Below are 27,323 nucleotides of genomic sequence, written 5' to 3' on the forward strand. Positions count from 1 at the left end.
TAAAGGTTGGTACAGGAGGCGTCGAGAGCTGTCAGGAGATCATTGCACTGTAGGATACCTTGTGAGCTTGTACAAAGCTGACGATTCTGGAAAAACTTCATGGTGTGGGTAGCCAGTTCCTTGCAGTTCCTTTTATAGCCACAACCTGTTGCCATGTACTCAATTCCTTCAACTTCTAGAAACTTGTCAAAGCTCCTACTACCGGAAAAGAAACTGGAATGAGGCTTCGTCTTTTGACATCAGTGGCCCTAATCGTTATTATTAAGTACATAAATACCCCAAAATAACTTGGTACGTTGGCAAGCATGGGTAAATGTGGAGTTCTCAATTTCCTTGCTCTGCCTCAAGTTTCAAGAATAGGTTATAGTGGTTTCTACATGCCTACAGTCAACAGTCTTAGGTAGAATCCCCTTGTTCTGGAGCATGGAGCTACAAGTGCTCAGGCCAGCAATTGTCTCAGGGTTGATTTTTTTTTTTTTAATTCTAGGCCTTTCAGGCACCTGCTACACTGTCCTCCAGGTCTAATTTAGAATTTGGCTTCACAAATTAAGGTTGTTCATGCTGTGGATCTTCTTTGTTAATAATGACAGATTTTTTTTTTTAACTTTTACAGTTTTTCTTGCTAATGATTTTCTTCTGCCAAAGAGATTCTCTGCTTTGAGAGCAGATGAAGACACTCTTGGCACATGCTTTTCTTATTGCTTAGGTTGATTGTGATTTCATTTAGTTTCTTTTTCTTTCCTTGCAACAGCTATTTAGGAAAGAAGAGAAGAAATAATCATTTTTTTGTTGTTTTATAAAAAGAAGATATGTCTTGGGTTGAGGTCCTAGTTACACAAAACACACATATGTAAATTAGAGCTACGTCAATAACCAGAGCAGTTTTTGGAAATAGTTTGGGGCAAAAGGTTTGGCACACTCTTGGATTCTATTAACTAATTTTTAAAAGCTGATTGTGTTCTCTAAATTTCAGATTTTGGCCAAACAGAAAGGCTAAAGTCATGGTTTTCCTCTGCTTGACTTTTTGGGTGTTACTAATTAATAAGCAGGATTTTATTGTGAAGAACATAGACAGGACCTTTGTACAAAGTCTCTGAGCCAAAATAAACATTCCATTGTTCCATGGTTTTGTATTGCACACAGGAAAACATTATTATCATTATTTTATTAAATGGATACAGATTATCCGATTTGTAAGCAAAGGCCAGTGGTTAGTTGAGACACTTGGTGTATAAGAGGTAGTGAGTGTTGACTGCCAAATTTCTGTCAACACAAGAAAAAAACATTCATATATCAAAGTATTTTTCTCATTTATTATGTAAGAAACTTATGCACATTAGTACACACCAGCAGAAATGTCAAAGATATTTTCCATTTTTAGTAGTCTGTTGAAATATTATCTTTCTGTTTGAAGATTAAAAGGAACCATATGAATATAGGTATATCCTGTTTTAACAGATTTATTTTTCTATTGTTTTAGTACATATTTTCTCTCTGCCAGCCATATTGAAATCAACATATATCTAGCCACAAGGCCAATTACTTCTATTTATCTTCAGCTTTTTTATATCTTTTTTCCTTTTATTGAAACTAGATTATTTTCTCACATAATATATCCTGACTTTGGTTCTCTCTCCTCCTCCCGTTCCATCCAGATCCACGTCCTTTCCATTTCTCATTAGAAAAGCACAGGATTCTAAGAGAAAGTAATAAAGTAGAATAAGATAAAACAAAACTGTCACACCAGAGTTGGACAAGACAGACAGATGTTGTTGTTCTGATTTTGGTGTCACTAATCAAAAAGCCACTCCTGCCACTCCCAAATGGTCCTGAAAAAGGAATGAGGAAGGAATTGATTTTCACTGTTCCATGATGCCATTATGGCTGGTGATTGGGCAACCTCCTGCTCCTCCTCCTCTTCTTCTCCTTCCAAAATAATCACACTACCAGTTTAGTTCCAGAAGCAAGACAAGCCATGACTGTAACCTAGAGTGGCAACTGTGGTTTCCTGTCTATCTGCCCACGCCACTTCTTTGTGCTAAAGTAGAGACCATATCAGAACATAAAAGAATTTAGGACAAAAACTGTTACCTTTTCAGGGGGAAAAACTAACAGGGATTCTAAGATTTTCTAGGTGATTGATGAAACTAACGTGTGGTGGTGAACATTGTTTCTTGCACTAAGCCTCTTGTTTACACCCACACTGTTCCAGTTTTGCACAAGCTAAACACATCCAGCAATGGATTGTTGGTACTGAGGCACCCAATCTCAATTTGTTCTTACCTCTTCTGAAGAGAAGAATAGCTAAACAGCGGGTTTATACGTAAGCAATTAAAACTGGAAGCCAGAAAACATTTGTGAAAGATAATTGGGAATGCTCATTTAATGTATAGTTATTTTGGAATAATAAAAAAGTAAAAAAATTTAACATCACTGATTGTCTTTCCAAGAAATCTTCACAAGCACTTCTGAATGGATTCTCAATATTTACCATTTATTAATAGCAGAAAAGGAAAACTGCTTGTGGATGTCATTCAAATAGTCGCCACAGCCATTGAAGATAGTGCCTTTTTGGCTTGTTTTCAGATAAGAACTAAGGTATTCACGGACGAATGACATTTACTTTGGACTGCTGTGTCCTTTGTAGAGATTCTGCCTTCTGATGTCTTCTATTGTTAATATGTTACTATCTTATGTCCGTCAAAGAAATCAGTTTTATTGGAACAAAGAGAACAAGACAGGTGTGTAGTAAATGGAAGTAGAGATCAAGGGGGGAGTGGTTATTAGATGAGACTTTCAGACTACAGTAAGCACTTTGTTATTTACTCTAAGTGAGATGGGATGTCAGTACAAGCGTGTTAATCCAAGGGATGATGTGTTCTTTCATTAGTAAGATCAGTTTACCAACCCATCATCAGATCCATATAAGAAACATGAAGATTATATACAGATTTGAATGGGTTTAAGAAACTGAACAAAAAGAAATTAGTGACAGAAATATAACTGTTTTCAAAAAGTTTCAATTTCAAGGGAAACAGAGAAATAAGCCTATAACTGCAATGGTAGGGAGAGTTATTTTTGTTTATTTGTTTTTTTTTAATTTTTTAAAGGAGAAACTTGTAGTATGTAGACAGCTCTTAAAATGTACAATTTAAATATGGCTATGGAGATAGTAAACTGCCATAGTATATTAGTGCTTCATAATAGTTTAGTTGGGTATCAAATTCATATTGTGAACTGACTATTTCTCTAACATTTCAAAGGTTTTCATCTATAATCTATCACCTGTTATTGCTAAAGAAAAATCTTTTACTCTATCCCTCTGAACTCACTCTGATTTGAAATACTCTCTTGAGATTTTTCTGTATTCTAATGCCCTGTCGTACTCTTCGGTGATAAATACAGGCATTTAATATATAGTCTTCAATTCCTTCTTTAGCTTTGCAAAATTGTCACTCATAACATTTTCTGTTTCTTCATAGTTGAATTAGATCCTTTCTTTCTGGAACTTCTGTGAGATGTGTGTTACAGAGATTATCGATTTATATTCCATTAGTGGTAACTCCTCATTCAAGTGTTTCATAGATATTGTCCTCATTTGAAAATATAAAATAAACGTAATTGCAGCGTTCTGCACAAAGAAGAAGTTCAAAGTATAAGCTTCCGTTGTCACATTGTCCAGCAGTTCTGGCACTAGTTATATTTTAAAGTTATTTTTAGGATTAATATTTCTTATTAGCTAGCCAGTTTTGAAAACCAAGTGAAATTTAAAAACCTAAAGGTATGCTGACATCAGTCTGACAAAATCCAGCTGATTAAAATGTTCTCCTCATTTTTATTAACTATTTATTTATTTTCACGTCCGTCCTGACTGCAGCTTCCCATCTCTCCTCTCTGCCCACTCTCTTCTCTGTTCCCCTCCCCCATCAACCCACCCCTCCTCTTGTAATGGCTCAGAAAGGGCCAGGCCTCCCATGGGCTTCAGCAAAGCATGGCAAGTCAAGCTGCCAAAAGACTAAGCACCTCCCCCTGTTTTCAGGCTGGGCAAGGCAATCCAGCATGAGGAAGAGGTTCCTAAGAGCCAGTCAAAGCACCGGAGACAGCCCTGCTCCCATTACCGGGAGTCTCACATATAGACCAGGCTACCCAACTGTTACATATACGCAGAGGGCCCAGATCTGTCCCATACAGACTCGCTGGTTGTTGGTTCAGACTCTGCCAATTCCCATGAGCCAGGCTAATGGTTTCTGTGGGCTGTCCCGCGATGTTCCTGACCTTTCTCCCCTGTTTCCTTCAGTGCCTCTTCCCTCTCCTCAGCAGGACTCCCTAGCATGACCAAATGTTTGGCCACCGGTCTCTGTATCCGCCTCCAGCAGTCGCTGGATGAAGGCTCTCTAATGACAACCTGGGTAGTCTCCAATCTAATCACAGGGGGTGGCCAGTTCAGGCTGTGCATCCACTGCTGCCCAGGGTCTTAGCTGGGGCCGTCCTTGTAGACTCGACTTGCATCAGGCTTCTACCTGACTCGCAAAGCCCCCCCTTCCCAGGCATCTCTCTCAGCACTGTCTTCCTCTGCCCATCCCCATCCCGATCCCTCAAGTTCATATGCTTACCCACCCCAGTCCAACTAGAAGATCTCCTCTATTTCCTTTCCTGGGGATAATCCATGAGTCCCCTCTTGGGCCCTCCTTGTTACCTGGCCTCTCTGGGTCTGTGGATTGTAGCATAGTTATTCTTTACTTTACAATCAATACCCACTTATGAGTAAGTACACACCATGTTTGTTTTTCTGGGCCTGGGTTACTTCACTCAGGATGATTTTTTTCTAGTTCCATCAATTTGTCTTCAAAATTCCTGATGTCATTGTTTTTAACAGCTGAATAATACTCCATTTTTTAAATATACCACATTTTCCTTATTCATTCTTCAGTTGAGGGGCATCTAGGTTGTTTCCAGGTTCTGACTATTACAAATAAAGCTGCTATGGATATGGTTGAGCAAGTGTCCCTGTGGCATGATTGAGCAGCATCCTTTGGGTATATGCCAAAATATACAGGGATAGTGGTATTGCTGGGTATCTTGAGGCAGATTGAGGCCAAGTTTTCTGAAAAACTGCCATTTTGATTTCCAAAATGGCTGTACCGGTTTGCACTTTATCTCTCATTTTTAATTCCTGTTGTCCCCTCATCTCTAGCAAGGGATGATGTGGTCCTTGAAATAAAATGTATGCGAACACAGAAAGAAAAAGAAAGGGATCATCAACAAAGAGAAGAGTGCAGCAAAAAGTGGCTGCAAATATTTTTAGATAGTTCACAGTAAATAATTAAAAGAGGCCGGGCGTGGTGGTGCACCCCTTTAATCCCAGCACTTGGGAGGCTGAGACAAGCTGATCTCCGTGAGTTCGAGGCCAGCCTGATCTACAAAGTGAGTTCAAGAACAACCAGAGCTGTTACCCTGTCTTAAAAAACAGAAAAACAAATGTTTGAAAGACTATCCAGCCTCACAAGTCCTTAAATAACTGCCAGTTAAAACAATGGCAGATCGTTACATCCATTAAGTTATCAACCATAAGAGGAAAGAAAAATTGAGCTAACAACAGTAACTGTGAAATTGAGATGCCCTGTTAGTGAGATATGAGTAGAGATTGGAACAAATGAAAGGTATCAGGGAAAGTCTCATCAATTCCACCTTTCTATGCAGGTTATGACATTGCTTCTGGAAACCAACTGTTACAGAATAAGTGGAAATACACCAAAATTCCATCCTCCACCATTCCAGAGATGTTCACTGTGATATTTTTCATGTTATTGAAAAACTGGCAACACTCTATATTGGAGGACCTGCTAACTTTTTAATATTCAGATCATAACAAGAAAACAGAGTCCAAATAGACATCCATAGACATTCAAGGTTTCATGTGAAGAAATTGATTGTTTTATTCCATTCCTTTAAACATAAGAAGAAAAAACATGCTAGGTTTAACTCATTGAATTGATTTCATAGCCGAAATTGTGGCTCACAGTTGAAAAATCATTGACCTAAATGGCCAGTAGTCGATATATCATGAAATATTAATTAACATAGTCATTAAATTTTATATCCTTAGTTTTTTGTTTATAATCAAGCATGAATGGAAGATACTACTTCCTCCACTGAGGAGGAGAATGCTTCCCAGCATGTAATGAAGATTTTTCTCTACGATACAGATCTCTTCCACCTCCCAACACCAGCCTATCATGGATCCTTCAGGCAGGGATGTTGTGTGCTGTTCTAAAGTCCTTTCCCCACATACCTTGCAACTTCTACAAGCTAATGGGATCTTTCTAGTTGACCCAGTGTCTGATATGTAGCACCCCTTGTTAATCAGCCTTTGATATTAGAAATTCATTCTCAGCATACTCAGATAATATCAATGAAGCTCAGCTGATTTCATTTGGATTAACAAAGAATAAAAGGCCTTTTCTAGGGAGGAAAAGAGTGAAAATATATCTGGTAAGTACTTAGGAAATTCTAACAAATAATTTTCTAGAAAAAGGGGGAGACAATATATCTGGAACGTGCTTAAGAGTTTCTAGCAGAAATGAAACAAAAATCAAAATAAGAAGGGAAACATTTTTTTTGGGGGGGCGGTTTTCGAGACAGGGTTTCTCTGTGTAGCTTTGCGCCTTTCCTGGGACTCACTTGGTAGCCCAGGCTGGCCTCGAACTCACAGAGATCCGCCTGCCTCTGCCTCCCGAGTGCTGGGATTAAAGGCGTGCGCCACCACCGCCCGGCCAAAGGGAAACATTTTATATAGAGCCTTTTTCCATTTTCTTTACACATTTTATGAGACGATCCCATCTGGTCCTCCTCCCCACTCCCCCTCATCTCTGCATATACATGCATGCATATGCTTACTAGATTTCCCTGTAATCAAGTGTTGTCCATTTATAATGATAGAAAATCAAAATTGACTCTGTAGCCGTGAGAGTCTTGATTTAGCTCATCTTCTTGAAATAAACACAAAGTGCCCATGGCTACAATTCTGTTGGAAGCAGAAGATCTCAGTTTATCCTGCCCGCATTATCTCAGAGTACCCTGCTTCGTACTGGAGAGGTTTGTAGGGAGCCAGTACAGAAATCGAAAGAGGGACAGCCCAGGCTCATGTTCAGATGTCCTCTTTCCCACTCTTCTAGTCTAAACACTTGTTTAATTTGACAAAGCCTCTAGTGGCTTGAGATTAGAAATTTTGGTTTGGGGTAACATGGGAGAGAATATCAGTGATTATCTTTATTAGGCCAAAGTAACATTCTTATCTAACAAGGACTTTGCCTCTGTGAAACCCAGTAATTTCCCCCCAACAATACTGACAAGTTCTAACTATTCCAAATACTCTGGCTCCAACATTACAATGGGATTTATCACTCTCTTGAAAAAGGAGATGTTATTCTTGAAGATTTATAAAAAGACAGATGCAGACATTATACACTGTGTGCATTCTTTTTCTATAAATATTTGGGTAACAGATCTGGGAAGTCATCCTTCTGCATTTTGTAGCGCTCATGTATGGAATTCACTAAATATTTGGTAATATGTAACTTCTCTTGATTTGTGACCTTTTTTCATTGAAGAGAGCTCAATTATAAGGTAATTAAAAACCTTCCAACAAACAAAATATGGATGTGCACGTCTGTAATCACAACACCCAGTAACTAAAGGCTGAAGCAAGAGGATCAAGAGTTCAAGGTTAGCCTGGGCTGCATAACAAACCCTTTCTTGGAAAAGTTCCTCAAAAAAAAAAAAAAAAAAAAAAAAAAAAAAAAAAAAAAAAGAACCGAAACAAACAAAAACATATCTAAGTGCATTATCCTTTTCAATTAAATATTCTTTGAGGGTCAGAAACTTTGGTGGGTTGAGGGGAAGGAAGAAAACAATACATAGGATGGGCTAAAGGTGTTCTAGTTAAAGACTAGTTACAATGAGTGGTTGAAGGACCAGATTCAAATTACCCAATTATTGTATTTCATGTATCTAGATGAAAAGCATGGTCTGCCTTGAGTTCTAACATTCAACTCTCTTCTTAAATGATCTTGTGGCCTCAGGTAGACTCCAGCTCACGTTGGCCTTCACTTCAGCTGGAAGCATCCAAAAATGTTCTGGGCATAGGTCAACAGCTGCGTTAGATGAAGCAATCATCTGGCACAACTGATATAGTCTTCTGGCACCAGATGTGAGAGGGAGAGTGGGAGAGACCACAAGATAGAGGATTATTAATTTATGGAGGTTTTTCAGAGGTTTATATACCCAAGCAATAGCTCCTAGAAGCTGCAGACGGAGGCACACCAAACAATGACCAAGCAACTTCTCTACCAGATCCTAAGTAAATCTTTGAGATCTTCTTGCACAGGTAAATGAATGGAGGAGAAAACTGAAAAGATTCTTGATATAAATTCTGAAGGAAATTATAACAATCCCCAGCCTTGATCTCAGGACTATCTCCAGGATTATTGGTTTGCATTCCTAAATTGTTAACTTTGATTGAAATTTCCTAAAGTCAGGTTAGGTCCCCTTCACTCCCCTACTTGCTTTTTGCATTTTTAAAAATGCATTTCTGACCTCGCTAAGCTCGAACTTTTTTATTGTTGTTCCACTTTATTGATTCCTCTTCTACCTAAGTTTCTCTGTATCCTTCTTCAATCTAAGTTCCAAAGTAGATCTTTTCCAGTGCTGGCAAGTACTGACAAATCCTTTGACTGCTTGCACTTTTCATCACTGAAATGTAATTTGAGCTTCTCAAGTCTATTCACCAAAGGCAGGGCTAATTTCCTGAGCATTAATACATGTGTGGAGCTGGTACAATTTGAGAGATTAAACTTTAACTTTACGTCTGGAAGTACTTCAAGGTCTTAATTCTGATCCATGTTTTCCATTTCTGCATTGAATTTACATTGACGAAAATACCCTAAAGATCTTGCATGTTTGATTTGCACTGTCTTTCTCTTTCTTTGACGTCTAAGGGATGGTCACTTTGAAGAAAAGAAAAACCAAGATCTTTTCCTTCTATGGTTCTAGCCATAGATCTTTGCCGATTAACTCTGATGCCTTAGGTTTCTTCCTGTCTGATTGATCATAATCATCTTTCTTCGCCTGCTATGATAGAAACTGTCATGTTCTTATCTCCCTCTGAGGCATGCAGGTAAACTTTCAACAGAAGAACATATAACCACCACCTCAAACACCTTTGAAAATACTATCCTGAGGTCTCTGTCCACTCTAACAATAGCTCATTTAAAACTGGTTTGCTGTGTACTGTTCTAGAGAATAGGGACCCCAAGAGGATCCTTGAAGAGAGAAGAGAAAATCACTCACTCTAAGGAAGAGGTTTATAGAATCAGGGCTTCTATGGAAGTAGAGAAGAAAATCACCCAACTTTATGTGATAAGAGGTTAGCATTGCTGTTAAGAGGCTTCTAATTGAAAAGCCCTTGAGGTAGGGTTCAGGGGAAGGACTAGCAAAGTTTGAATAGGAAGGAGACAAAGGACCCAGAGACACAGAGATGGCTTTGTGGACAGAAGAAAGAGGAAGTTTTTGGGGAAAATGGTAAAGGAAGAGAAGGGAGTGGTAGAAAGAGGCCAGATGAGATCACACAGAGATGGATGTATATTTCTGAGAGTTTATTTTTTATACTATAGGGCCTGAAACAGGCTATAGACCTGCTGTGAGAGAAAAGTGTTGTTTTTTCTGTATGAGGAATAGACATTCCCATCATACACACAAGGTTCTAACAGGATAATTTTATCCAAAGGTAAGAATTGATTGGAAGCAAATGCTTCTCTTAGGTTTGTCTACACCTTTGCTCCACTTTGAAGAAAATGACAAAGAGAGCTCGATCCACACTGAGGGATGGTATATACATAGCAAGCCAGTTGAGACAAGACAGATGGGTGTCACTGTATGTCCATACTTGTTATGGTTTGTTTATACATAATGCCTAACCATACATCAGAATATGTGAGTTGGTAAATATGAGCCTGGAAATGAGTGTGTCTGCTTGTCCTCTAAAATGCTTCTTGAAAACAATCAAAGTGGCAAGCTAAAGATAATATAAACACTGAAGCAGGTCATCAGACTGGGAATAGGTGAGCATCTGCTCACCTAATCAAGTTGTAGCCACCGGCAGGGTCTTATATGTCTGTTCCACAACTCTGCACTTCCCTTACCACATCTATAGATTGACTGCTAACCTCAAATGATAATTAGGATTCCATCCCTCTTCCAGGTTTTGTGCTTGATTCTGCCTCCCCAGTAGTTTCCTTGGGCCTCATCATGACTTACCTTGACTTCTAAGACACTATGATTGACAGAAATTAGCAAAGCTCTTTATCGTCAAACAAGTTACATCTTAAGAAATCTAATTTAGTGGCATGGGTAATGATTTTCAAAGAAAACATTCTTGATTCATGCTGCTGATGAGAAAGAAATAGAAAGAGATTTACACAAGCTCATCGTTTCTTCTTTACTTTTTATTCTCTTGATTTTTTTTCTGTTTAACTCACCTGTAGAAGCAGAGTAGAGCTGGGTGGTGGTGGCACATGTCTTTAATCCCAGCACTCGTGAGGCAGAGCCAGGTAGATCTCTGTGAGTTCGAGGCCAGCCTGGTCTACAGAATGAGATCCAGGACAGGCACCAAAACTACACAGAGAATCCCTGTCTTGAAAAACCAAAAGAAGGAGGAGGAGGAGGAGGAGGAGGAGAAAAAGAAAAACAAGAAGAAGAAGAAGAGGAGGAGGAGGAGGAGGAGGAGAAAAGAAAAACAAGAAGAAGAAGAAGTAGAAGAAGAAGAAGAAGAAGAAGAAGAAGAAGAAGAAGAAGAAGAAGAAGAAGAAGAAGAAGAAGAAGAAGAGAGATTGGATGTGTATATTCTGGGGGGGACTGAGGATAAGGCACCAATGGGAAAGTTGACCTCATCAATTCCACACAAGAGTCCATTGTCATGGGTCTTTGATTTGTGGCATGTAATAGAGGTTCAAATTTGGTGTAGGCATAAAAGAGTGATTGATTACCTTGTAGGGGTGGTAGAGGGAACCCAATGGGGACAATGGTATTGGAATGTGATTTTAAAGGGTGATTTGTCTAACAGCAACCTGAAAAGCAAAAGGAGACAGACAATGAGGGAGGGTGTTGAAAGTCCAGTGAAGAGATGAGGTAATGTGATAGGGTAGGAGATGGGAGAAAACGCTATAATCCAGAGAAAAGCTAGAGATAAAGATCACCTTTCTAGGTAGCCTCCCTGGAGTTGTGAGTAGCAGTCTAGTCATCTTTATTTTACATCTAGTATCCTCCTATGAGTGAGTACAAACCATGTTTGTCTTTCTGAGTCTGGGTTACCTCACTTAGGATGATTTTTTTTCTAGATCTGTCCATTTGCCTGCAAACCTCATGATGTCATTGTTTTTCTCTGCTGAGTAGTATTCCATTGTGTATATGTACCACATTTTGTTTATCCATTCTTCAGTTGAAGGGCATCTAGGTTGTTTCCAGGTTTTGGCTATTACAAACAATGCTGATATGAACATAGCTGAGCAAGTGCTCTTGTGGTATGATTGAGCATTCCTCTGGTATATGCCCAAGAGTGGTATAGCCGGGTCTTGGGGGAGATTGATTCCCAATTTTCTGAGAAAGCACCATATTGATTTCCAAAACAGGAAGGACCCTAAGAAAGACACAGGGATTGCCCAATGACAGAGAAATGAATGAGATATACATGAAAAACCTGGACGTGAGTGGGGGTAATGAAGGGCAAAGTTCGAGGGAATGAGAGCTTAGGGAAATGGGAGATCCCAGCTGGATCAAGAACAGAGAGGGAGAACAAGAAATAAGAGACCATGATAAATGAAGACCACATGAGAACAGGAAGAAGCAAAGTGCTAGAGAGGTCCACAGAAATTCACAAAGATACCTCCACAATAGACTACTGGCAATGGTCGAGAGAAAGCCCGAACTGACCTACTCTGGTGATAGGATGGCCAAGCACCCTAATTGTCGAGCTAGAAATCTCATCCAGTGACTGAGGGAACTGGATGCTGAGATCCACGGCCAGGCCCCAGGTGGAGCTCCAGCAGTCCAGTTGGTGAGAAAGAAGAGGGTTTATATGAGCGAGAATTGTTGAGACCAAGATTGGAAAAAAGCACAGGGACAAATAGCCAAACGAATGGAAACACATGAACCAATAGCTGAAGAGCCCCCAACAGAATCAGGCCCTCTGGATAAGTGAGACAGTTGATTAGCTTGAACTGTTTGGGAGGCATCCAGGCAGTGGGACCAGAACCTGTCCTCAGTGCATGAGCTAGCTGTTTGGAACCTGGAGCTTATGCAGGGACACTTTGCCCAGCCTGGGAGGAGGGGACTGGACCTGCCTAAACTAAATCTACCAGGTTGAACTCAATCCCTAGGGGAGTCTTTGCCCTGGAGGAGATGGGAATGGGGGGGAGAACTGGGGGGAAGGTGGGAGAGGCATGAAAGGAGGGCAGACAAGGGAATCTGTGGCTGATATGTAAAATTAACTTAAATTATAAAATAAAAATTAAAAAAAAGAAGTCTTAAAAAAATAAAAAAAGATCACCTGTCACAGTGCTAACTTAAATGTGAAAATAAATGGAGAAATCAGTGTCAGCTCAGGGAACTGGGTAAACTCTGAACTTACTAAGTAGATAGAAATTTTTTAAAAAAGATGAATCTACTTATCCATTAGATGAGGATTTGGGCTAGTTTTGTTTTTAAGTGAATTCAGCAAATAAGATTAGAGTCAAAAGGTGACTCTAGGACTCAACTGAAATAGAGAGAACAGAATGACCATAACGCACGAGAGACAGCTGCACCTGTGTCCACATTGGGACATTCTTGTTTACAGGTCACAGAACATTCCAGGAAGATTCAAGAGACAACCCTAGTTGTGGAAGGAGGTATTTTAGATGTCTACAGTCATCCAGTTGTACTATATGCCAATGTCTGAGATGTCTCCCTTTGCTTCTTCAGCATTAGGGAAACCCATTGTTTGAACAGCTCCCTGCAGACTTCTTTTTTGAATTAAGAATTTTTTTCATTCATTTTTTCATTCATTCATCATTCACCAATCAAAGATCCCCCTCTTCCCTCCCCCAGACAACCCCCCACTTCTCCCCACAAGAATGCAAGGCCTCCGATGGAGAGGCACATCCAGGAGAGGCAAGTCCAAGCCCTTCCCCCTGTCTCAAGGCTATGAGGTGTCCCATCGCAGGAAGTGGGCTCCAAAAAGCCCCCTCATGTACCAGGGATGGATTTTGATTCTACCGCTGGGGCCCCCCAAGCAGATCAAGCTACACAACTGTCTCGCCATGCAGAGGGCCTAGTCCAGTCCCATGCAGGCTCCACAGCCATTGATCCAGCTTTCATGAGTTCCCACTAGTTTGGTTTGGTCATCTCCCTGCAGATTTCTTGAAGAGTTGCTTCCTCATTTCTTTAAGCCATTAGAAAATTAATAAAAATTCAATATCAAGACACACTTAGCTATGTTATAAATTTCCAAATCATTCACTTACTTCATTATAATACTTTACTATCTTAACTCAGCACCACATGTAGAAATTTGCCTTAAAACTTCTGGAGGAGACAGAACTTCTAATTACCAACATTTGTCAAGCCTTGCCCACAGTTGTGATGAAGAAAAGGATTTGGTTTAAAATATTGTTCTGGCATACAGAAGTGACTGTTAATTTTGTACTCCTTCTACCATCCAGAGTATTAAGATCAACCTGCTTCTTCGCTGAAACATAACGTTTTCGCCAGTAACTTCAGCCTAAGTGGTTGAAATGTGAAAATTCCATTCAGATCACTTTAATTTGAAAGGAAGAGAAAAGGTTTATTTCTGTTAGACAAGTTGCAGAATTTCAAATTAAAATGCCACCCAGTAGCATTCTAAGTATCTATCCCTTGGGCTTCCTGGTGAATGGACAGTGTGTGAATAGTGGTGGTTCACAGTTTGGCTCAATCTGCTGCTTCCAGTTCTTCTCATTGTTCACCTGATTCAAAAGAAACACAGCAAGTTCATTTAATTATGATTTCCTTAGAAGCATTGTGGTGGGCTTTTCAGAAAGTAAACATAAATCTCTGTGGAATTAAATGTCTAATTCAGGAGGATGAGAAACAAGCTCCCCCTCATCCCCAGCCAAAAGTTGCATGATGTATACCACCAAGATAGACTGACCATCACTACATACTCTATGTGCTTATCATTCCTGTGCTCCAGTTGGTGATAAATTTCAACCTTGGTTTTAATTTACTTTCCTACAGATACATTCCAGTTTTTAATTCCCATGCTTGACCTTGAATTAAAATAAAAAGCAAGGCCAACAAACTCATGAAGACAGCGCTGTCTTCCAGGTTTTTCTTATTTCCCCCTTTCATGATCTCATGCAGACTTATGTGTTCAAAAATAAATTCTGCTATGTGGCCCAGAGGTAGTCAGACCCCTGGGCCTGATTTGCACAAGGCAAAGTCAAGAGAAAACACCAATGCTCCTGAATAAAACCTTTTTGTTTTTCATTCCTCACTGCATTATGAACAAATTCTTTGTCAGTTGACTACTGGATTCATTTTTACAAAGTGAACTTGGAAAGTAAGATAAGAATCAGAAGATGACTTGGTGACTCCAGAGTTGAAATATAGGAAAATTAATGACCTTAAGTGAGAACATTGCAGCTATCTGCATTGGGACATTCTACTTTTCAAAGTCTTCTTATCCCAGGAAATTGTAGGAAACAAAACTATAAATTATTTCCTATCTGATTTGTTTGTTGCAGCTCATAACAATTATCAGTCTATATTATTGCTAAAGTCCCTCTGGGATCCAAATTTATATATACAGATAAGATTGAATCATTTATTATCTTCCTGACCCAGGAAATCAGCCTAAGGCTCAATTCTGGATGTTTAGGGACTGTCTTAATTTTCAAATGCTTCTGTAATAAATTACCATAAATATATTGGCTTAAAATACCCACTTATTACTTCACAACTATGTAGATGTCTAGGCCCACTGTGGCCCAGTTGGGTTATCTACTTAGAGTTCACAGGAATGGAATCAGAGTATCCCAAGGGCAGCACTGTCTTCTGGAAGCTCCTTCCAAGCTCATTGGAGTTGTTGGCTGTTTTCAGGTCCTTGCTCCTACCAGAGTGTGTTTCAGTTTCCTTGCTGATAGACAGCCAGAAGCCAGTTTGTGCTGCCAGTGGCTTTTTTAACCGCACCTCAAGCTCTTCCTCCACTACAGGCAGATAAAGTCCCCCTCAAATTCCTAATTCCTCTGATACCCACCCCCCATTGCAGTGATTAATTTCCTCTTCCACTTTCATGGGCTCCTGTAACAGGATAATCTCCTTGTTTTCAAGTCAGTTGGTTAGTCATCTTAGTTACACCTGCAGAGTCCCTTGACATCAGCAGTACCTAAATCAGCCAACATCTGATGGAATAGTTAGGACATCTTTGAGGGATCTCATCAGCATTTAACCTGCCCAGTTCATCAGTGACATTCTGAAACACTGCCTGAGAGATTTTGTCTCTACCTGTGTATTTCTTGATTTTGCCATTTCATTGAATAATAATTTTGGTTTCTAATTTCATATTTACTATTTCAACCATTTGACATAGAAGATTGTCGAAAAGTCCACTTATGAGCTGGGTATAGAGGTAAGGGACTCTTAATTTCAAGGACAGCTTTGTCTAGCTGTATGGCAAGCTCTAGGACAAAGTGGGCTACATGAAACCTCGTCTCTGAAAACTAAAACAGAAAGAAGAAAAAAGTTAAGGGAGAGAGAGAACTACCATATGATTCAGCCATTCAACTCCTGGGCATAAACTCAGAGAACTCCATACCCTCCATAGAGTTATTTGCATATCCATGTTTATTGCTCTTCCATCTATGATAGCAAGGAAATGGAACCAACTTAGATGTCTAGCAATATACAAAATGGAATCTCATTCATCTGTGAGAAAAAAATGAAATCATGAAAATCTATAGAAAAGAGGATGGACTTGGAAAGTATAATTTTAAGTCAGGTGACCCAAACTCAGAAAGAAAGGAACCTCTTGTAGAATATTATTTTAAGGTATGTTACTTTTGTTTATGTTGTATTTGTTTAACTCTGTGAAGTTGTGTTACTTTGCCTGTCTAAAACAACTGATGGTCTAATAAAGAGCTGAATGGCCAATACTGAGGTAGGAGAGAGAAATAGGCAGGTCTGGCAGGTAGAGAGAATTAATAGAAGGAGAAATCTGAGAGGAAGAAAGAAGTACCCAGAGGAGGAGGAGGACTCCAGAGGCTACCACCAAGCTACATGGCAAGACATGGAGTAAGAGTAAGATTTACAGAAGTAACAGAACAGAAAAATCCCCAAGGCAAAAGATAAATAGGATAATTTAGAGTTAAGAAAATCTGGCAAGAAGCAAGTCAAGCTAAGACTGAGCATTTATAATTAAGAATAAGCCTCCGTGTGTGGCTTATTAGGGAGCTGGGTGGCAGGCCCCCGAAAAGAGCAAACAACAAACAGCAACAGGAACCCACATGTTCTTCTTCATGTACAGACCCTAACCTATAATGCATGCATATATGGATGTAAACAGCTGTGTGGTTATAGTATAAAATATAGAAAAGGCACCAAAAGAGGCTAATGAGGATGAGGTGATGAGTAAGGACAGACAGCAGGCAAAAGGACACAGGAATCATGAAAGAGAACATAAAGCTACTTTTTGTTGTGTTTGTTTGTTTGTTTTAGTTTCAACTCTGTCGGTTCTTTTCTTTTTTCTTTTCATTTTGTGCTAATAAGCAATAAGGAACATAGTCAATAGTGAAAATGTAAAATCCTAAGCAAAGATCTATTTGATCTGAGTGGCCTTTGTTCGGTACAGAAGTTTATAAGATGTTTAGAGCTTAGGACCTGGCAAGTGTTTGAATGGCTGCCTTAATCCAGCTATATGATGTTTTCACTTGTGAGTTAACTAGAAGACATCGATTTTATTGAAAATGTATCTTATTAAAAATTAATTTTATACAATTCATTCCTTTTTGAATGTGACTACAAGACAGTTTAAAATGATACATGTGACTTGCATTTCTGTTAGACCAGTGGTGCTCAACCTTCCTAATGCTATGACCCTTTAATACAGTTCCTCATGTTGTGGTGACCCCCAACCGAAATTATTTTGTTGCTACTTCATAACTGTAATTTTGCTGCTGTTATGAACATATGATATGTGGATATCTGATATGCCACCCTCAAAAGTGTTGAGACCTACAGGTTAAGAACCATTGTATTTGACTGTTTCAAAGCACCATTGTTACTGCAGCCATAAACAATGAATGGTCTAAGTTCAAGAGCCTGTGATCTTAATGAGTGAAGTGATTGGTATGTGGCAAACTTCTTAGTGATGAGACATGACATTGATCATCTGCCTGTGTTTTCTATCTCTCTGGCATCCAGTCAGTCTGGCCAAAGTAACTTCTTTCTATTTTTATGTATATGCTTAAAAGAGGTAAGGTGATGACCCCATCTCATCGATTGAGCACACAGCATTGCCCTTAAGCAATGTGTTCAAAGGTAGACCAGGTGTTCTTGGAGGCTCTAAGGCAAAGAGATGACAATTATGTTCCTTTATCAGTAAAACTCTTGAAAAAATTGCTACATGAGCATTCATGAATTATTACCAACATTATGAATTAAGGCTAACATTAATATGTCAGCATTTATGCTATCACACCCCCCCCATGCACAGGAAATATTAGGATGCCTGCTTCTCTCCTTAATTTCAATCTTAAATTTACTCTTTATATTCTTGTTATTTCTAGTTTTACCCTTATTCTCTGACCCCAATATCATGTTTTAGTCTGTAGAGTTTACTGATTGAGAAGTAGACAATACAAAGGCAGGCTTTAGAGATACAGAGAGCACCTCCAGATCCTGCCCAGCCATAACCTATCTTTGTGAGTCTGGGAGATTCACTTAGTTCTTATATTCCTCTAAACCTCTGTTTTCTCACTTGTTACATGAGGTTTGCATTTGCAGGGTCTGTGCAAAGACTGAATGAAATAAGATAGCTGGTGTTCTTCTTGGATGAGCAAATTCTGATGCAAGTTGTGTGGATAGAAGAATGAGCGATGCACAGCTACTGTCCCTCCTTTGATGATTAGCAAAAGAACAGAAAGACAAAGAGTCCAGTGATGTCAGGACATGGGTGGCCCTTGATAAATGGCAGCAATTACACTTGACTTGTTACAAAATTGTGGGCTGGTACTCAGGGAAGGCAATCACCCTGTTGAGTGACCACCCAAGTCACCACTTTAAGCAATACTGTGCTGGCACTGTAACATACATGACATTGTGTACTCATCTAGCAATGCTCTTCCTAGAAGATCTCATTGCCTTACTCTTAATTTCGTTACTCCCAATTAGTTTACCAGAAAAGAACAACTCTACCCAGTAGAGATGAGGAAAAACAAGAAATTTCCTTTCATATGTTACCAAAGTAATTCTGTTTTGAAGAAACCTATATATCTACTATTGTGCCAAAAGAGGTGGAGACATGTGCATTCCTTGAAGATTTAAAAGCACGTGGGCCAGCCTGACTTGTTACATTGCTCCCTGTTGGATTGCTATCTTATCAAGACAGGGAATGCTTTCGTTTAGAGACTTTGTTCAGTGAGAAGCTGCCTCCCATAGTCTATTAACCTCTGCTTAGTCTAGACAAAGAACTTCAAAGGAATGGGGAGAGCTGGAGAAATAGTCTTCTCCAGGGAAGAGCACACCAGTTGGTTATTGCACACCAATAATCAGCCCTGAAAATATACACACAAGTAATATTGTACAAATTGAGCATGTTATATTTAGGAATATATATGCATATACATATACATGGATGCATATAATAACAACTGAAAAAAGAGATCATGAATTTGAAAGAGAGCAAGGAGGGATATATGGAAGGGTTTGGGGTAGGAAAAGAAAGGGGGAAATTATATTATAATCTCAAAAAGGAAAGAAAACATTTTGTAACTCAGAATTTTAAGAGTTACTTGTGGAAAAAAAGAGAAACCAGGAAACTAGTAAGGGGTTTCCTTTTTCAAATTCTGATTTGGGGAAAAAATGCTTTGATCATGGAAATGGTATAAAGTAGGACACTCTGTTCAAATCAGCACCACCAAATTGATTTTTCTCTTCACGGAATCATGCCTGCAATGGCAATCCATGAATGCACCAAGTAAATCAGTCTGTGTGAACTGATGACCCTCTAAACCAATAATTCTCAACCTTCTTATTGTTGAGGCCTTTTAATATAGTTCCTCATGTTGTGGTGACCCCCCCACAACCATAAAATTATTTTCGTTGCTACTTCATACCTGTAATTTTGCTACTGTTATGACTCCTAACGTAAATATCTGATATGCAGAATATCTGATATTTGAGCCCTGTGAAGGTCATAAGACTCTCCCCACCCTACGGGTTGTGACCCACAGGTTGAGAACCATTGCTCTAGATTCTAGATTCTAGAGAACTGCTTGTAGGAAGTTCCTGCAAAGTGCTAAGTATACCCTGCTGACCTTAAATAGAATGTCCCTTACAATATGGAAATTCCCCCTCCGAAGAGAATAGCCATGCACACCCCCATAGGAAGAGCTCCAAACACTTGGTTGCCAAAATATTCTTTCTGCTTTAAATCCACAAAGGAAAGGGAGACCCTTCCACCTCTGTGTTCTCCTAGGAAGGGTCTCCAGCTCAAGTCAACCCTCATTTTGTTAGAATTTATCTACTCAATCAGCTCTAAAAATCTATACTTAACCAAGCAAATGCTTCGAGCCCTGGAATAACATCAGAAAAATTTATTGTAATAATATATCAAACCTCTAGGCTAAGTCCCACACAACTGAGCCTTTATGTAAGAGCATTAAATTCCATACACACCTAAACACAAACAGAGAGCATTCCTGCGTAGTCCCAGGGAGCACACATTACACGAGTGTGGGCTTTTCCCTTCTCTGCACCCTCGTGTAATGTAAATTGATTGCTTCACCACCCACACAATCTTCAGTTTCATTTAGTGTGTAAGTTCAGGCCTCACTATCAGTCTATGGGAACAATGGGAACAATGGAACAGTCCATGGGAACAATGTGGTACCATTCTCAGAACTCTAATAATTACAAATGTATTGAAGAATGAAAAAATTATTTGAGTAAGTCATTCCATCTAATTCTGAGGGATTTTTTTTTTAATGAAAAAGTCTTCATGCTAAGTAAAGATGAGTACAACCTGGATTTGAACCTAGCTTTCTCAGACTGGAGAGTACATTCACTTAACTACTTAGCTCAGCCTCTCTGTAAATGAAGATCAAGGTGAAATGGCTGTGATAATGTCTGTAGACCGGGTATGTATCCCTGAGTGAGTATTAACAAAATAGGTTCTGCTGACAGAGGATCAGATGTCATTAGATGAAATCAAATACCCAGGGTTCACTCTGAAACCCTCTTAGATTTTGTGTTCAAGTCAGCAGATTCCTTAATCTTTGTATCTGATACTTTACATGAAGCTAGCCAATGACAGTCAGTCTCCCTGCCAGTGATGGACTGAATCCAATATCTACTGGCTTCATATTGGTAGCCTAAAATCAGCTTTGGTGGGGGTATTTATACCACAGAGGTTGGCAAAAGCGGATCGTGGTCCTTTTGTAATTCCAGAGAGACAGTAATGAGACTTGCCCCTGCACAGCCATGGCCTGTGACTCAGTGGCAGACACACTGTGGAGAGTCACACTTATGGAACTAAGTAAGAGTTAATGCTCCCTCCAGGAACCCCCTGAAAAACCTCAGGCAAATGTCATCACGCAAAAGCGCCAAAGACGTTGGTGAATCTTGGGTCCCCATTGTTCTGCACTTGGGAGGGCCTCTGAAAACGTGCTCATAATGCTTACATTCCTAAAAAGGTTTCAAATTGCTGATTGTTTTGTTACAAAATATGTGCTGTTAGTGTGATGTGAGCATAAATGAGCTTATTGTCTTAGTGTACATTTACAAACATATAAATCAGAAAATGTATTAACCAGTGTATTGCCAAATAGGAACCTATTGCATACCACATATTTTAAATTTTCAGCTAATTACATTTGAAAATAAGAAATGAATGTTAATTATAGTAATATATTTTAGCTAACTCAATTATCTAAATTATGAATTTACTATTAGTATAAGCATTAAGATAACTTGTATCTATTTTTGTACCAATATTTCAAAATCTGTATGTAGTTTATACTTAACACATTTCAACTTAGCTACTAAATTTTTATCAAAAATACTTTATCTTAATATAGACCATAAAATGCAACTGGAAAGTATATTCACCTTCCAACCTTTTCCAAATACACTTGTTCTTAATTAAAACAATCATTTATGTTAAAATGAAGTGTAAAATTATTTTATTCCTTAGTCACATTAGCCATATTTCAAATTCTCAGTAGCCACTTATGACTGGTGGTAACTTAAGCCAGTCAGCTTGCATGTAAACAACATAAGGTTATTTGTTAAGTAGAAAGGACTCTACTATCTATAGACCACTGTCTCAGAGCCTTTTTACTTATGTCTCATAATATATATATATATATATATATAACTAATGTTCCTATCCTGGAATCCCACTGGATTCCAGAGAAAAGAGCAATCTTAACAAAGTGTACAGCTTTGTTCTACGTAACTGTTTCAAATCACATCAGGATCCATACCTGAGTGTTTTCATACCATTGTAACAAAGATGAGAAATTCCTTTCACCAACTGATTTCATAACAAAGTGAACTACATAGCTTGTGTTTGGGTGACGGTTAGGGTTAGGGGTTAGGGTTAGAGTTAGGGGTTAGGGATTAAGGTTAGGGTTAGGGTTGGATAAACCTGCTACATTGCCAGTCATGTAAAGCTAATTTCAGTATATAAAATTTAATAGTGATGTAGTGATGGTGATAACTAATTTGGACAAAAGTTCATTTATTTGCACTTTAGCACTAAAATTTCTACTAGTGGTGTAAGATATATGCCTACTTGTTAAAACAAAAGGAACCATTTTTACTGCATTTTGATTACATTATTGTCTCTTTCACTTATTTTCATCTCCTGATGCTTGTTATCATGACCTTGTAGTGTAGTCTAGGTTATGATAAGTAATCATGTAATTATGGACCCTGGTATCCAGTGGGCTATATACCAACTAGATTCATCAAAGTAAACTCTCTTAGAGTTTTCAAATAACAAAGGCATCTAACATGTCACCAGTGTTGAACAACTCACAACTTTTGTTATTTCTTTTGAAAATATCAGGGGCTGGAATATGGCTCAGTGCATACAGTACTCTCCATGCGAGCTTAATGGCATGCATTGGCTCCCCTGAATACACCTAAGGAAGGAGAGAACTGACTTTACACAATTGTCCTCTGACCTCCAGACATGTACTGTGGCTTGTATAGGTGCACACACGCACACACGCACACACACACACACACACACACACACACACATACACACACACACAATATTTTTCTAATTAAGAAGAAAACTCTGGACTTTTCCTTCACTCACTAATAGGAAGGAAATAAATTGATTTAAAAGCTTTTATTTCTGACCAATTTTCTAATTATCTTTGCCATTAAAAAGTCCTAACATGAACTCTGAGTGAAAACTATTCAAATAAATGCTTGGTGCTAATTAGAAGAGTTGATTTGAATATCATTTTGGATAAGCCTTTGCATTTTTCTGTACTGAGTTAATTCAGTTTTGCAACATTTCATTAGTAATACACACCAACACCGGGAAGCACATATTTATTAGTGTATCTACCTGAAGTCTTTTCTATGCAAAGTAAACAATTCCATTTCAACTTTACTTTTAAAATCAGCTCCTTTTCAATATCAAAAAATGTAAAATTAGCAAAATGAGAGTTTGAGGGAAGTTAACTATTTCTGATTAATCCAGCTGTCATCATGGTGTTTCTCCTGACTTGCTTGACAGGACTCGAACACCAACTCTATTCTCAACTCTCCCCACATATTAATATGCTAGCATCACACTTTAACGAGGTCGTTGTCCAATTTCCTTTAAAAAACTTTACAAAAGTTGGAGGTGGTGTGAGGGTGATGATTCATTTTGTGTGTGCTAAGTCATAGGCAAGATGTGACTGCAGATTTCCTCCTATGTCGTTAATACACATTTTTGATATTACCTTTGACAATAATAGGTATTTTTCACAAAATAGCCCAGCCTAAGTGTTAAATTTGCCGCATACCATTCCCGCATTCACTGATGGCTTCTTTCCCTTTGGCCGTTGTTCTTGTACCTTGAACTTCACACTAGACAACTCTCACATTTCTGGAAGTCTTGTGACTGTGTCATTCACCTAGGAGCCGGAACAATCATGTGATCTTCTCTTCCCCTAAGCAGCTCAGATCCCAGCACCCAGATTCCTGCCTGTAGCACTGCCTTTTATTCAAGCGTTCATTCAGTCATTTATCATAGATGTGTCTTTCCTGTAGCCAGATCTCTCCAGTATACCTCAAATGTATTTCAATTAAGAAAGCGTGAGAAGCAGCTTGATCTTAAGGAAAGTTCATTTTGTGCATGTTATCTAAACCAAAAGCTGATTTATATCATTAAAAATGCTGCTACAGTCCTGTCCTACCTTGCTAACCCAATTTTGCCTATACATCTGGGCAATGATCTCTATTCACTAGTCTCAGAATATTAACTGAACACCCTCAGAATCCATCCCTACACCAGATCATTGGCATTGAGCTTTGGTCTGTACCAGTTTGCTATAGCTTGTCTCACTTTCTTTACACATAAAATCTTATCTATCATTTAGTTCTAATTTTAAGCACCTCAACTCAGTAGCTCATTTCTTTTTCCTACTTTAACTTTCCATTTTAGGTAAGGGCCATCTTTTCTCAGTTTCAATTATTGCCTAGTTCTTATAGTTAACAACTACAGTTTGGATAACTTTTCCATTAAACTCTATGATGCCTTGTACAATACCAGCAGCCACTAAAACATTCCAGAAATACTTGCTCATTTTAATTTAAAATAATGTAACCTATTACCTTCTTTTCTTGGAGTTGGTTATAATATGTTGGGGAGAAATGTCGTATCTAACTTCTGCCTCTTCTTTTGTGTCTGTTACTGTGTCATGGCCACAGAATGAAGAGGAGTATATCATAAACCTGATTGTATAATTTGGTAGTGTTCTTAGTTGGGCAGTCTATAGAATACATCAGCTGGATTATTCTAGTTTTAAAACTGGTTCTCCCTGGAGGAAAGAGGAAAGCAGGCAAAATGCCTCAGGCATTGAAAGTGGAAACGGTGTGAGTTCCATTATGTAAGAAATGAAGCCCATTTTCTCCCTCTTGCTTGGCCAGGAAAGAGTCCGTAGCCAAAGAATGAATAAATATCACAAGAAATTTAAATAAGGATTTTTCCCCAGGAAAATACTGCAAATCTAAAAATTAAATTTGGTATATTCCTCTGAAGAAAAGAAATGCCTGCCTTTTGTAAGTGCCTCTTAGAGGGGCATTTTGGATGAACTCTTCTATCTTGAGGTTAATGGATCATTATAAGTTTGGACATTTGGGGAAAGAAGGCTTGAGGAGGGGAAATCTCTCTTTCTGGCATCTGGCAGAGTCTGGGTGTATTAAATTAAAATTCCTAACTCCGTGTGACGACAGAGTCCTCCCCCAAGTCCACAGGGACACATGTAGACGTCAAATCAGACATTTGATCTCAGCTGGAGCTTAGTATAGAAGAGTCCTGTCACCCAGAGGGTGCCACTCGGGGTTCTGCAAAGCCGACAGGGACAAGCTCTCAAAGCCAAGGGCAAGTTCTCCAGTCCTTATCTGCCGTAACATCAATGAAGGAGAGGAGAGACGACAAGCTGATAATGCCATTAGCACATACTGAATGTTTCTTCGACCTCCTGGTTCCTATGCCTAGAGTATCACAAGCCCAGCCTTTCTGCAATGTGTTCCGGGTGGCAATGGGCTGTTCTGATCTCCCACCATGAAGAATTACCGCTTTAAACATGCCTGTTTCTGTGATGCGAGTGTGAAAATGTACTCCGGGCTAAATTTGTTTCAGGGATTCTGGTTTGTTGGTTTTGTTTTGTGACATAAAAAGGTATCCTATGGAGCCATGCTTGTCTTCTAACATCATTGTAGTAACTCCAGGTCCTTGTCTGGGAAAAGTAAAATTCCTGTGCATAAGGCAGCTTTGAAAAGACTGGGGACTAAGGCAGAATGTAGTTCTGTGTGCAACGATCCTGGGGTTCCGTCTCTGGTCCCTCAAAATGAGGAAAGCACAAAAGTTCGAGGGTTGCTGAAGGTTTGTCTCCTGGTTTTCTGATCTAAACCCCACTTGTGTCTGGCAGCTGCTTGGTCTCTTTGACGTGCTTGAAGATATGACTTCTAAGGCAGCCATGGCGTCTTCTAAGAAATGTAAACATTTTCATATACTTACTTGGAAAGAAAAACAACCAACCTGGGAATTGAGAATTCACTCTTACAGCCTGATATCCAGATAGCATAGGTCAGGAAGAGCTTCTGCCCTGACAGTGTGTTCCGAGATGGCTAGTTAAACCGCCACTAGTAAAATTTAGCCTGCTTCCTCGATATCTTAGTTAGGGTTTCTATTGCTCTGAAGAGACTCCATGACCACTGCAGCTCTTACAAGGAAAACATTTAATTGGGGTGGCTTGCTTACAGTTCAGTGGTTCAGTCCATTATCATCATGGTGGGACATGGCAGTGTGCAGGCAGACATGGTGCTGGGAAGTAAGTAGTTGAGAGTCTTAACATCTTGCAGGCAACAGGAAATAATCTGAGTGTCATACTGAGCGAAGCTTGAGCAAAAGAGACCTCAAACCCTGCCCCTACAGTGACACACTTCCTCCAACAAGGCCACACCTCCTAATAGTGTCCCCTGCTTTGGGGGCCATTTTCTTTCAAACCACTACATTCAGTGTGTTCCCTCTTTTTTTTTTTAATGAGATTAAGAGAAAATTCCACATGATAGTTTTTCAGTCTGTTACATACTTCATCTGTCCATTTAATGCATTTCTGCCAGAGTCTCCAAACTAACATTACATGGCCTGTATCCCTAGAAGTAAAGACAGAGTGCTAATGATTCACATTTACAAAGTACATAATGCAAAGCCATCAGCCACTTAAAAATCAAATTGTGGGGGGTCCTAGTAACATCCCACTTGCTCAAAACCTGCAGGTTAACTATCACATTTGATCCTACCAAAGATTCCAAAGGGCAGTGTTTGGTGGGGGAGGGTCATCCTAGTGTAGAAAGGTGTGCAAATATATTCAGACACAAGAAAATACTCAGTTTGCATAGAGATGTGCTTTGTTAAGTAAAACTGCTTTGAGGACGTGGGATTGCAAGGTTACCCTCTGTCTGTAGAGGAAAATGTAAAACATTTGGCATTTTGTAGCTCTTCAGAATTCCATGGCTGTTACCTCAGCACCACACCTCTAGACCCATGAAAGCAAACACTCTTGCTCATCATTTCAGCCTGATTACAGGGAGCAAGAAGAATTGTTTCAGTGTTGTGAAGTTTGCACAGTGATAAAAATAAGGTCCAGAGAGGTCCTGGAAGAGCAGATGGAGTGGTGACCAGGTGTGCCTCGGGGACTTGTAAATAGGGCACTTTTATGAAATACTGGGACTCAGCTTTAAAGCAATTGGTGTTCGTTGTCAAATGCCGTGATCGTTGTAGATGGAGTAGAGTACTGAGTTCCTTTCCAGCCAGTCCAGACTTTTCTCTAGAGAACCCTGGACATTAAGCACCATAGTTTATTTTTCCAGAGAAGTGTATTTCCTTCAGATAGAGGTATGTGCTGACAGAACACGTTCACCGCTCCCTCATTCACTAGACTGAAGGGCTGAAGGTGCCCTTCTAAAAGTCCAGAAGGTGGGCTTCTAAACGGCTAAAAAGGCCAGGCCCAGTAGCTCTTGGTGGACATATTCCTGAGTGTTTCAGAGCACACAGTCATTGTAAGATCCAAACCTACCAGGCCTCTCGATATTTGGAAGCTTCCCTCCAGTTAACCCCTCCTGGGATGGCTCAGTAGCACAGTGTTTTCAGGCTAAATTAAGCTCATCTGGTCCTTGGGAAACAGGTTTAAGAAATGTTAGTATTACAGAGGACTGCTTCATTTTTTTTTTCTTTTCTTTTATGGCCTGTCTTTCTCAAAACCCTACACTGGGCAATGTTTTTTTTTTTTTTTTTTAAT

General features: G+C 39.3%; 1 protein-coding gene across 4 annotated transcripts in view; it reads left to right on the forward strand.

Annotated features, from left to right (window-relative positions):
- Ghr (growth hormone receptor) overlaps positions 1–27,323 on the forward strand; it is a 246,328-nt gene that overhangs the window by 77,401 nt on the left and 141,604 nt on the right. For 2 of the 4 annotated variants that reach the window (XM_037209416.1, XM_037209417.1), the window contains exon 1: positions 8,314–8,386. The exons of the other annotated variants lie outside the window; for them this stretch is intronic. In XM_037209416.1, the coding sequence (XP_037065311.1) occupies positions 8,329–8,386 (58 nt within the window). In that variant the 5' untranslated portion in view covers positions 8,314–8,328. Of the gene's footprint in view, positions 1–8,313; positions 8,387–27,323 lie in introns of those variants that run through there. 4 annotated transcript variants of the gene reach the window in all.

The sequence above is a fragment of the Peromyscus leucopus genome, chromosome 11 (assembly GCF_004664715.2).
Source record: "Peromyscus leucopus breed LL Stock chromosome 11, UCI_PerLeu_2.1, whole genome shotgun sequence".
Lineage (NCBI taxonomy): Eukaryota > Metazoa > Chordata > Mammalia > Rodentia > Cricetidae > Peromyscus > Peromyscus leucopus.